At 38.5% G+C, this 13,768-nt stretch overlaps 1 protein-coding gene across 1 annotated transcript; it reads right to left on the minus strand.

The window, feature by feature from the left end:
• Nucleotides 1-492: 492 nt before the first annotated feature.
• Nucleotides 493-1,482, minus strand: LOC132564851 (serine/threonine-protein phosphatase 6 regulatory ankyrin repeat subunit B-like). The gene has a single exon (XM_060229475.1). It carries the CDS (start codon nucleotides 1,480-1,482, stop codon nucleotides 493-495), a length of 990 nt encoding a protein of 329 aa, XP_060085458.1.
• Nucleotides 1,483-13,768: the final 12,286 nt, after the last annotated feature.

A 13,768-nucleotide genomic window follows, 5' to 3' on the forward strand; every position in this document is an offset into this window, starting at 1 on the left:
GAGATTCGCGACGTTGATTTGTTCATACTGAAGCCAGAGTAGAGATTCGTGACGTTGATTTGTTCATACTGAAGCCAGAGTGAGATTCGCGACGTTGATTTGTTCATACTGAAGCCAGAGTAGAGATTCGCGACGTTGATTTGTTAATACTGAAGCCAGAGTAGAGATTCGCGACGTTAATTTGTTAATACTGAAGCCAGAGTAGAGATTCGTGACGTTGACTTGTTCATACTGAAGCCAGAGTAGAGATTCGCGACGTTGATTTGGTTAATACTGAAGCCAGAGTAGAGATTCGTGACGTTGACTTGTTAATACTGAAGCCAGAGTAGAGATTCGCGACGTTGACGAGGGTGTAAAGGTTTTTGGTGCCGTTAGTGCTATTGAATTTGAAATATCTGTAAGCCATGGTTGCCAGTGACGTCATATTGCTACGACCTCTGATGACGTAATATTAAGGGAATGAGGGGAAACACAAATGACATTGGTTTGACGTCAAAGACTCTCACCGTTATTACTAAAGTCAAAACTATTTTGATTTGAAACTAGACACAATCTCTTTCCACTGGGGATGCTAGGTAATCTCATTTTGTTTCCAAACATTGGAGATTCTGGTTCAAACGCAACAGAAAGTTTGTCCTCTCGTGATATTGGTGTTAAAGTTCGTTTAATCCGTCTAGGGCTGTCAACCCAAGGACCATCGTTTGAGGAATGGACTCTTTCATGCCTTAACCCTTGCCAGTGTTCAACGCCGTTATTATCGTAAGACGAATTTTGTCGCGACCAGTTCGGGACTGGTGTTGCATTTCGGGAAGCATATCCACCACGTGGAGAAAACCCGGGAACATGAAGTGTCGGAGTGAGCAACAAGTTACCTCTTTGTGACATCACAGATGCTTCGCGTCCTAAAATTAAATTCAGCCCCTTTTTGTCCCGAACATTGTTAGTACCACGGCCACTAGCACCATCTGTCGTCAACACTTTACAACAGTCAAACAACTGCAGTTTGACAGCCAGTTCGAGAGCAGTGATTCCATTTTTATTTTTTATGTTTAAATCTACTGCGGTTTTTGTTGCAGACGAGCTAATTAAGGTCTTCAGACCTTGAGGATTCGACGCGGCGACCGCGTGCATTACTGCTGTGTAACCCTCGAAGTCCTGAAGATTAGGGTTACATGATTTGTTCCTGGCAATCAGTCTTACAACATCCACCCTATCAGCCTCCATACATGCGTACATGAGTGCTGTACACCCAGTATTGTCTTGTGCGTTGATGTAACAGTTGCTACGCAACAACAGCCGTACAACGTGCGTTCTGACGTCATCAATGTCACAGCAGACGGCGTATATCAAAGGCGTTCGTCCTTCATCATCCCTCACATCGACGTCAACGTTCTGATCAAGCAGAGAACTGATTTGTCTTGCCTTTCCTAAAAGTATTGCGTTTAGAAGTCGACTCCCGGTGCTGTCTACGTCTTGTGCCATTTTGAAAAATGAATATAGGTTTACGTTTCCCACTTAATTGTTAAGAAAACAGCTAAAACTGTTCATCACTGATGACATCAGACTTCTAGCATTAGGAACTGGTTAGCCACATCTGAAAAAATATAATGATTGAGTAACGAATTTAGCTATGAATATTATTGAAAGGTAAACAGATGAAGTTTAAAACATTTGACAAGACACACTGAAAGTTGATTGTTACCTTAACTAAATCATTCTGTGTTAATTCCACATAGAATTTACTTGACGAAAATCCAAACCTGGTTTACCACATCCGTGTGTAGGTTCTAATGTCACACCTTATTCGATGAAAATTGTCAGTAACGGTTCCGGGTATTCGACTAATTCATAGACAAAAACAATTCTGATGTATATCTACAGTCACGTGATCTCTAAAGAAACCAATTTTAGTATTCCTATAAATTCTTCCTCAACAGCAACCTCGTGTATTTCTTGATTCTGCTATTAGATAAAACTGCCAGCGGTCCGATCGCAATGGTGATGTTTTAAAATGTTTAAGAACAACACCGAATATAGTATACATACAGTCCATACACGTGTATAATACACAAACCCACGGGTATGATAAACAATTACTACTGAAATATATCCCGCTATGTATTCTGTAAAATTGATATCCATATTGACCCGTACCGGCCAAAGGTCACGTCTGCCTGTTCCGTGCCGTTTGTTCACAGTACATACGATCGTCAGACCTTCACAGGAGTGTTAAGTTACGGCGGTAGGCCTATATTATAGCAGACCTTGATCAGCTTAATACGGAAACAAAAAGTGTATTTAACAAAGATTTATTACGTAAAAACAGATTTACAACAAAATGTATAAATATAGGTATTAAAATGGCTATGTATTTGTTAAATAAACGTTGTTGTTGTGTTATAGGGAAAGAGGAATACCTGCAAAATACCATTGTTCAAAGTGTGACAACTATTTCTATCTAAACGTTTGGAGATCTGTCAAAGAAGACAAAGGAAAAGAAATATAACATAGTTAACGTAATGAGTCACTGATTTATGGTGTTGTTATTTACATATTAAAGGCATCTCTTAAAATCTACCAATGCAAATAGCAATAACGATTCTGAAACCGATACTACCTCTACAATGTAATATTTCCAAAGTTTAATTGTTTAATATTTTTGACATGTTCCGATGTCTTCTACTATAAATAATTATTCAACTCTTTATAATAATACTTAACTTTATAAATTTGAAGACGCGTGAAAATAAAGCGGTGTTTTAATATTGATAGACAAAGTACCCATACATATCAAATAGAATTGTTCTGGTGTCAACCGAAAGTAGTCGAAACCTACCAAAAGATTCATGTAATAACAAATTAACGTCATTACAGAGCGGACAGATGAGGGTATAGGACAGAAGAGAGTAGAGGACAGAGAAGAGTATAGGACAGAGAGGGTATAGGACAGAAGAGGGTATAGGACAGAGGAGATTATAGGACAGAGAGGGTATAGGACAGAAGAGGGTATAGGACAGAGAAGAGTATAGGACAGAGGAGAGTATAGGACAGAGAGGGTATAGGACAGAAGAGAGGACAGAGGAGAGTATAGGACAGAAGAGAGTAGAGGACAGAGAAGAGTATAGGACAGAGAGGGTATAGGACAGAAGAGAGGACAGAGGAGAGTATAGGACAGAGGAGGGCACAGGACAGAGGAGGATATAGGACAGAAGAGAGTAGAGGACAGAGGAGAGTATAGGACAGAGGAGAGTATAGGACAGAGGAGGGTACAGGACAGAGGAGGATATAGGACAGAGGAGGGTACAGGACAGAGGAGAGTATAGGACAGAGGAGGTTATAGGACAGAAGAGGGTAGAGGACAGGGAGTATCAAATAGAGAGGTTATAGGACAAAGGAGGTTATATGACAGAGGAGGGTATAGGACAGAGGAGAGTAGAGGATATAGGAGGGTATAGGACAGTGGAGGGTATAGGACAGAGGAGAGTAGAGGACAGAGGAGAGTAGAGGACAGAGAGGGTATAGGACAGAAGAGGGTAGAGGACAGGGAGTATCAAATAGAGAGGTTATAGGACAAAGGAGGTTATATGACAGAGGAGGGTATAGGACAGAGGAGAGTATAGGATATAGGAGGGTATAGGACAGTGGAGGGTATAGGACAGAAGAGGGTATAAGACAGAAGAGAGTATAGGACAGAAGAGAGGACAGAGGAGAGTATAGGACAGAGGAGGGTATAAGACAGAAGAGGGTATAGGACAGAAGAGAGGAAAGAGGAGAGTATAGGACAGAGGAGGGTATAAGACAGAGGAGAGCATAGGACAGAGGGGGTATCAAATAGAGGGGGTATAGGACAAAGGAGTTTGTATGACAGAGGAGGGTATAGGACAGAGGAGAGCATAGGACAGAAGGTATCAAACAGAGGAGGGCATAGAACAGAAGAGGATATATGACAGAGGAGGGTATAGAAGAGAGGAGGGTATATGACAGAGGGGGTATAGGACAGAGGAGAGCATAGTACAGAGGGGGTATCAAATAGAGGGGGTATAGAACAGAAGAGGGTATAGAACAGAGGAGAGTACAGGACAAAGGAAGGTATAGGAGAGAGGGGGTATAGGACATAGGAGGGTATAGGACAGAGGGGGTATAGAACAGAGGAGGGTATATGACAGAGGGGAGTATAGGACACAGGAGAGTATATGACAGAGGGGGTATAGGACAGAGGAGGCTATAGGACAGAGGAAGGTATAGAACAGAGGAGGGTATATGACAGAGGAGAGTATAGGACACAGGAGGGTATATGACAGAGGGGGTATAGGAAAGAGGAGGCTATAGGACAGAGGAAGGTATAGAACAGAGGAGGGTATATGACAGAGGAGGGTATAGGACAGAGGAGAGTATAGGAGAGATGAGAGAATAGGACAGAGGAGGAGATAGGACAGAGGAGAGTGTCGGACACATTTAAGTTTACATAGACAGCGGGCCTCCACTAAGATGAATTTACCTGTTCTGATTTATTTTAAGCGTGTTAGGAGTTTCATCAACACAGGAAGTTGATGTTTAGTTAAATATGTTGATAATTTAAATTTAGTTCAGTACAACCGAACTTAGCTGGGATATTTTATGTATACCGATGTTATTGATTTAGAATCAATACGTTCTGTTTGTGTAAGTCATTATAAAAGTAGGCTAACAGGATTCCAAATATGGGGCCCCCAGACTCTTTAAGGTCAAGACGCTACAACAAAGATATGGCATAACAACGGCACAAAAGCTGTATAGGACTTTAGAAACCGGGAGCTGCAGGAATAAAACGAATTCTATTGGATTTTCGAACACCGTCAGAATGATATTGTCGGAAGGATTTCGTTTTGAGTGTCAATCTCCACTTCTATTAGATTCAAAACTTCAACAAGGTCACAAGGAATGTGATTGGATTTATATCAATCATGACCAAACGCTGCAGAGATAAAAATCAAATGATAGTCGATTTAATTTGCGAAATGTGTTCAATAATTTGTTTTTTAAATAAAAAATTTTAAAACTCCACAAAAAATATGAAATATTTACGATTTTTTTTTTAAAGTTTCGAAGATTCCGTTCTTTACTAACATAACGTCATTATTATCGTACACACACTAACACTGTAACATCGATTATGTTCACATTACAATAAATAAAATATGGTTATAGCACAGGATATGTTGATGATCTCGTAACCTCGTTATCTCGAACAACTCGAAGACCCCGTATAATTCGAAGCATTTCGTCGGTCCCTGCCAAACTTTACAAAAAAAAAAAAAAAAAACATTCGAACTCACTGAAATGGAATACTCGGTTATCTCGAAGCCTTTTTCTTATCGTGTAGTTGTATCATCAATGTTCGTTATAAGATATGGGATAACAGACATACAGTGTATATTTATATGTCTATAAATAAATGTTTCGAACTAAGTAATACATGGTAGCTCATGAATGTTATGCTGGTCAGAATACATGTTATGTTGGCTATCGAGAAAGGTCCGACAAAGGAGTGCAGGATATATTTGGGAAGAACAGTATGACTAGAATCGATTGTAACGCCGTAAAGTAAGACCGATCTAATGCATATTTGATGGGCAGCTAACGTGTACATTGTCTGATAGGGTCAGGGATTCGACAACCGCCTTTGTTCGGTCACTGTTAGAGACGTCGATTTCATCTGACGTTCTTCAGCCCCCACTTTTTTTACCGGTCTGGAACCGACCCCAAAGTCTAGTCAGCACCGATAAAAAAAAGTCAACAGAACGTCAGAATAATTAGGGCTAATTAAGGTATACCGCTGAGGAGGCTGACGCTGGTGTGAGAAAAATATGGTGAAGTGTTTCACTCGCTCAGTCATTCTGATATCCCAAGAGTTACTACCCTTCGTTTCACTCTCTCAGAGCTTGACAGCCGATGGAGGCCAAGAACATAGATATATAATCTATGGCCGAGAATGTCGCTCAGTAAGAAAGGAAGTGTTGTCACTCTCTCAGTCATTATCTCCCAAGAGTTATTGCCCTTCGTTTCAATCTCTCAGAGCTTGACAGCCGATGGAGGCCAAGAACATAGATATCTAACCTATAGCCGAGGATGTCGCTCAGTAAGAAGTGAAGTGTTGTCACTCTCTCAGTCATTATTATCTCCCAAGAGTTACTCCCTTCGTTTCACTCTCTCAGAGCTTGACAGCTAATGGCGGTCGAGAATGTCGCTCAGTAAGAAGTGAAGTGTTGTCACTCTCTCAGTCATTATTATCTCCCAAGAGTTACTCCCTTCGTTTCACTCTCTCAGAGCTTGACAGCTAATGGCGGTCGAGAATGTCGCTCAGTAAGAAGTGAAGTGTTGTCACTCTCTCAGTCATTATTATCTCCCAAGAGTTACTCCCTTCGTTTCACTCTCTCAGAGCTTGACAGTCGATGGTCGCCAAGAATGTCGCTCAGTAAGACTTAAAAAAATATTATACCGTATTTCACAGAAAACAAACTGTAATTTCCAATTGATAATAACATTTCACTTTAACTCAATTAAGTTCTCTTTGAATTATAAATTATATTTTTGTCTAATCAATTTCATTAACTTGGAGAGCCGAAAGTTCTTTATTGATGTTTACAAGTGTCATAGGGAAACTAGGTCAAAATTGAACTTCATTCGAAAGAGATATATTAACTTTAATTAAAGTACATTACACGATGTCTTGAAAAGTTAGTCAGAACAATTGATCATGAAATGCACGACAGTAGATGGTTCATTTCATCGGCATGCAGTGACTGGTGATAGGTAGATCGTACAGGTATGAGCCATTTACCTGATAAAAAAAAAACGTTCTGTTACACTTTATTTCACATTCCAAAGAGGTAGTCTTCAAAAAAGAAAAAAAATGAATTGATATAAATACACAGTAGAATCTCGTAATCTCGAACTCAATGGGACCATGGAAAAACTTCGTAATAACCGAGTATTCCATTTAAGTAAGTTCGATTGATTGTGTGTGGCAGGGATATATAAAATGCTTCGAATTAAACGGGGTCTTCGAGTTAACGGAGTTCGAAATAAAGAGGTTCGACTGTAAATTTTAGAAGTCTAGAGAAAAGGGAAAATTTGAGAGGTATGAAAAAATGGTTTAAAACCTGAATAAAGGGAAATATGAGGTTTTCAAAAAACGAATCACGGGAAGCTTTGAATAAAAAGATATCTGTAAGAAATCATATGTCATAAATACTGAAACAAGAGGCCAGCGGGCCTTCACGGTCATCTGACCAAAATGACCTAAACATGTATATGAAAGAGGCCAAATAGGCCGAAAATAAATTGCTCAACTAATCTACAGCTTACAAAGAAGACATTGCTGTTTCACAAGAACCTTTTCTGCAAACTTGAAATCAATGTCTTTATACATGCTACAACACAAATAACATTACTCTTGCTAGTTTAAAAAGAAATTATAAGATCTTAATTCACCTCACCCAAGAGATCTTGAATATAGGTCAAGGTCAGTTATTTGATCAAATCGGTAGCCCTATGTCTCAGCTGGCTACAGGTCAAATTTCAGCACCCTGTAACTTTCGTTGATTGAAAAGAAGTCGTTTAAAGATTTTGAAATATTTGACACCTGTGACCTTGAAAGTGGTTCAGGATCAGTTATATGAACAAACTTTACAGTCCTTCACCCCAGCATCATACAAGCCCAATATCAGTACCCAGGGCCTTTTGGTTATTGAAAAGGAGTTGTTAAAAGATTTTGATATCTGTAACGTGATATCTATCACTTCCATGTACGAAACCGTGTGTTGACTGTATATACATTGGGATAAGATTCATGAGATTGGAACTGACTTATTCTGAGAAGAAGATTAAAAGGAATCAAAACTGAATATCAAACCAAAGATGGAGTGGCAAGATAAGCTGAATCCTTCTCCGGGAATATTGTATCCCTGATAAAGACGGATTGTAAGAGAGCTACACATACTGAATACCTAGATACCGTATAGACTGTCTACTGCGCTACTGTTAGACAAAACAACGACTGAATGACTGATCAGGGCAACAATTAAATCACGTTGAATTATGAAACTTATACATGAATGAAGGACCCCATCTACTAGGACACACTTGTCAGTTAGATATAGGACAAGAGATATCTGCTTGTTATGCAAGCCTTCTGTATAAAAAGATTAGTTCAGATCCCCATATAGATAGACTGTTGTAGGTAATTAGCAGTTATTGGCAAATTGATTTGGTCAATTGATTGTAAAGCGACAGATATTATCACAGTGTGTCGTCAGAAAAACCGACACGTCACTGTTACATACTGTTACCATTGAATGATAGGAATACTGACATTTATTACCACGGGGTAGCCAGTCTGATCCAAAGGTTTTCAATATGAAAAGCTATCACCGTTATCTATTACTACATCTTGACAATTGCTAGAAAAAGTAACAGAAGATAGTGATAGAGGGAGAGATACACACAGAGAGACAGAGAGGAGTGGGAGAGACACAGAGACAGACAGACAGACATACTATAGAAAAACAAGCGAGACTACAAAAGAAAATCAAAAGAATATTGCAACCAACGTGACTAAAAAATGAGAAAACAGAATGTTGCCACGAGCAAGACAGGAGAAATGAGACAGACGTATTTCATTAATAAAACTTGATGATAGGGACAAAAGAAACGAAAGAATATTTTATCAAGTACCTAGAGAAGTGGTACAAAACAATATTGCACCAAGTACCTAGAGAAGAGAGACTCTAAAACATTGCAGCAAACCTGACTTGAGACGCGACCAGAGAAAAGAAATAAAAGAATAAGGTATCGAGCGTGGCTGGAAACACAAAAGAACAATGCCGCAAGCAAACCGAGAGAGTCGATCGAATATTGGAACAAGTCCCAATCTGATTTAGAGTCAAGTGGTCGTCTAGATAAATACAGATATATACAGTTTTAGTATACACTATTTCACATTCTTTTACAAAAGACTAAATCCCATGGGCGGGCTGAGGAGTAGGATGGGATGTGTTGAATGAGGAGTCAGATGAGACCTACTGCCATTGTAGTTCTCCTCTCCCCATAGATCTCTCCGAAGCGTTTATCCAACACCTGTCGGTTTTCCGGGGTTAAAGTCAACCATTAGGATAAACTAATCATTTAACTAATCTCATATTTGAAGTGGCTTTACATTTATTTGTCAGTTAGTGGCGTTGTGAATCACTGGAACTCGTGTATCTCCAACACAAGGTAATTCGTGTACGTCTTCAGTTCAGTGTAAATCCTACGAAACAGTGAAATGAGAAGAATGACGTGAGGGAGATTGTAATGTTGACGTGAACATCACTTTAATCAATTTCAAATGTTAGTTTCACTCACTACCTTATCAATTAATCACGTGATGCGGTAAAATCCTAATTAATCGTTGTTGATTGTTTGCCTGATAACGACGGCAAATATCTTAATCTTTGTGAATACCTTTTTTATGTATATCAATGTCCGTTATTTCCAACCACCCGATCGTTTTGATGTTCGGGAAGATCAAACCTTGAGACACGTGTTATTCGCGTATGTAGTGGGAACAGAAATGAACACGTGTTTACACACAGAGTTCGTGACGGTCAGAAATAAATCGTTGAACTAATAATGAAAATCCCAAATACGTCAAGGAAAAGTACAAAAGAAATTAGATTTTAAAGAAAAGTATGAATTGTTTAGTTTTCATCCTTTTTCTACAGAATATATATCTAATTATATGATCGTTCATTCAAACTTTCGGACACAGTGGAAATCACCAGTCCTATACATTATTATTCTGTCTAACCTGTAGATATAGGAGAGTAGAAAGCACCAGTCCTATACATTATCATTCTGTCTAACCTGTAGATACAGGAGAGTAGAAAGCACCAGTCCTATACATTATCATTCTGTCTAACCTGTAGATATAGGAGAGTAGAAAGCACCAGTCCTATACATTATCATTCTGTCTAACCTGTAGATATAGGAGAGTAGAAAGCACCAGTCCTATACATTATCATTCTGTCTAACCTGTAGATACAGGAGAGTAGAAAGCACCAGTCCTATACATTATCATTCTGTCTAACCTGTAGATACAGGAGAGTAGAAAGCACCAGTCCTATACATTATCAGTCTGTCTAACCTGTAGATATAGGAGAGCAGAAAGCACCAGTCCTATACATTATCATTCTGTCTAACCTGTAGATATAGGAGAGTAGAAAGCACCAGTCCTATACATTATCATTCTGTCTAACCTGTAGATATAGGAGAGTAGAAAGCACCAGTCCTATACATTATCATTCTGTCTAACCTGTAGATATAGGAGAGTAGAAAGCACCAGTCCTATACATTATCATTCTGTCTAATCTGTAGATATAGGAGAGTAGAAAGCACCAGTCCTATACATTATCATTCTGTCTAACCTGTAGATATAGGAGAGTAGAAAGCACCAGTCCTATACATTATCATTCTGTCTTACCTGTAGATACAGGAGAGTAGAAAGCACCAGTCCTATACATTATCATTCTGTCTAACCTGTAGATATAGGAGAGTAGTCATTCTGTCTAACCTTTAGATACAGGATAGTAGGAAATATATACCTACCTGTCTCACAGCATGAAAGTGAAAACTCCTGACACAGTGATTGTATATCCAACTTTCGAGTATAATTCAGAGATCGATCTCAGACACATGTTACATCTCCGACATTCCCTGGACTTAAGTCCTCATTCCTGATAAAGTTGGCTTAGCTCCAGGCACTAATTGTTTACATCCAGCCTGTAGTCAATACAAAATGAGAAACTGATTGTACACAAAGAAGTCTCCCCTTAAAGCAGAAAAAATCATAAAACGTAAAGTGAACTTTGTGTCTGTCCTGAGTAATACACTGTTTTCTCAAACCGTTCTATAAATAGACAATTAATATATCACACGGTCATGCATTTCGACACTAAATTAATGTTTATTTTAAGTCACGTGATTGTTAATTAATTTATCGGAATTGTCACCTGTACAGTTTGAGTATTATCGGTACAGACATGAGATTATCTGGCCATAAGAGTATTGTGCCAAAGAATTAAAGATCAGCTTCATTATACATTCAGTAGCGATACTTAGCACCGCCTGGCTAGCTGTTATGGAAATATACATTGGCGTAAAGTTTAAACAAACACTTAAGTGATCGGGATGTCGTGACAGGTGAGAGACAAGTACGGGTGGTAATGTCTAACGAAATATACCACCTACATATCTACTGATCGCATATGTTAAATTCTTCTTGGACAGCAAAATGAGTCCGATCAGAAAGGTGAAATTTCAGTCTGAATAAACACTTGGAAACTGAGTTAACATATATAAATATATCATAATTGATAAAGACACAATACAGGGCATTTCCGGAAATTACCGACCCAAGAGAAAAAAAATCGCAGTCGGAAATCAGTCATGCGTAACGTCGCGTGTGATGCACGGTTTATGGCAGCAAAGAACTTGTTTTATGTTGATGTAGAATAGAAAGCATACGTGCACGTCAAATAGGGAAGGGAGGTAACCTGATATTAGGAACTTTATTACAATCCGATTAATCAATAAAGGGAGATAACCCAGTATCACGAACTGTAGATATATTATCTTGCTCTTTCAACGTAAATGTATTACAAATTGTTTATATAACGATATGCTCTGATTGGCTGACAGTGACCAGCAACAGCCAATGAACTTAAGGAAGACAGATATGAACGAAGGTTATTTCAGTCATTTACATATCATTATATTTAATCATATTCGTAGAGAATTCGTCACACAATGTACAATATTCTGTGTGTATTTATACAATTGTATGTACAAATACAGAATTCCGATCATATAGTGCTGTCTGATGATCGCGATGTCTGGAATCACAGCATCCATATCATCTTCAACATGAGTTCTATATAGACAAATATGGCGGACAATTTTAGTCTCGAAAAGCAAGCATAAAAACAAGGTTGCATCACAAAGATACAACTATTGTCACCAAGACAAATACCTTCATCATCTGTGTGACTTTTCTGAAAGCCATAAGAAAAACACGTCACAAACAAAATGGCAGCTCAGTAAAGAGTATGAAATACTGATAGGTCGGTAATTCTGTAGTATCGTTTTTAATAGCAAGAAGAAACGATGTAAGTTGGTATCACCTTTTTTACTTTTTATAAAGTTATTCTATCTATGTAATTACTTTTGACCAAACAAAATTATAACATATTCGTCTGAAATTTGGCAGCGCACTACAACACGACTACAGGTGATCAGTGTCTGGATTGTAACGATAAAACAAACACCAACGATCAAGTAGTGTATAAATCGGGACAAAAAATGAATTTGTTGTAGGTGTGTTGGGATTGATGACTTGGGAAATTTCCCAACTGTTCAGTTACTGATATAATTAACATGTATTTACGTTTAATTGGCGCATTTCCAAGTAAATGTGGAAAAACCATGGACGATGTAAGATCATTATTGTGTGCTGTGTATATATGTCAGAAGTGTTGTCGAGGTATCTGCTGTATTGGACGTTGTTAGTAATATTGCTATTTCGTACGCCTCCTTTCTGAACTGTAAATTTTGATATCCTGTATCTACACTGTATATATGATACTTATATTAGCGTTCGGATATCGCTGGCGATTCTCTTGTGTCGCTCGTGTCTTACTCTCTTTGTTTATTTAATTTATTTATCTATTCCTTTTGTTAAATACAACGCATGTGTTGAATTTCATAAAAATATCATATAAAAGGAAAACAAATTTTAGATACTTTATCACATAATTAAAAAGCTAATCTTTTACAGGTTTTAAAGTAAAACATGTAGAGGACAAAATCAAACGGAGGAAGCCATTTTCAATTAATGACGTAACTTACGTCATTGTCTATATCACATGTATGACATCACAATCGATCTCTGACTATCGAAGCCAATGAAAAACACTCTAGGGTATATTATTCTAGTGACATATACGCCAAAATCTTACATGGTCGAATTCACTTGATAAAAGGAGGATTATGTCATAGGTTACTGTATATTAAAAAAACATATGGACTTTGATACACTGTAGATAGCCTATATATTGTAACACGGATACACGTGTTCAGGTACCCGGATGACAATTACCTGTAGTTGTTGCAATACCTCTTAATTGCTTTCTTTTTAGCCGTGTTCTGTACTTTACCTATGGTATTGTTCACTAATTAGAATTTTAACCTGATCTCGATTTTGGCGGACGTCCACACGCTGTCTATACACAGAATAGTAATAATGGCACACTGAATCGTGCTACTGTGATTGGCACGCCATAATACTCACTGCTACTGGTCCCAAGTAATTATCCATATATGTTTATCCTCAAGCTTCTCCCCAGTCTAGTGTCGTAACATTGGAATAAGTTTTTTCCTAAGATTTATATGTCAGATATGGTTCATGATTACAGTGGATAACTTCCTTCAGATATGATGTGCTTTGCTGGACAACTCCACTAACTGTCCCGTGCTTTGCTGGACAACTCCACTAACTGTCCCGTGCTTTGCTGGACAACTCCACTAAATGTCCCGTGCTTTGCCGGACAACTCCACTAAATGTTCCGTGCTTTGCCGGACAACTCCGCTAAATGTCCCGTGCTTTGCCGGACAACTCCACTAAATGTCCCGTGCTTTGCCGGACAAATCCGCAAAATGTCCCGTGCTTTGCTAAAAAGTTTCGCCATTCTTT

Source organism: Ylistrum balloti, unplaced genomic scaffold (assembly GCF_031769215.1).
Source record: "Ylistrum balloti isolate Yb309-2 unplaced genomic scaffold, AGI_CSIRO_Ybal_v1 Utg369682, whole genome shotgun sequence".
Classification (NCBI taxonomy): Eukaryota; Metazoa; Mollusca; class Bivalvia; order Pectinida; family Pectinidae; genus Ylistrum; species Ylistrum balloti.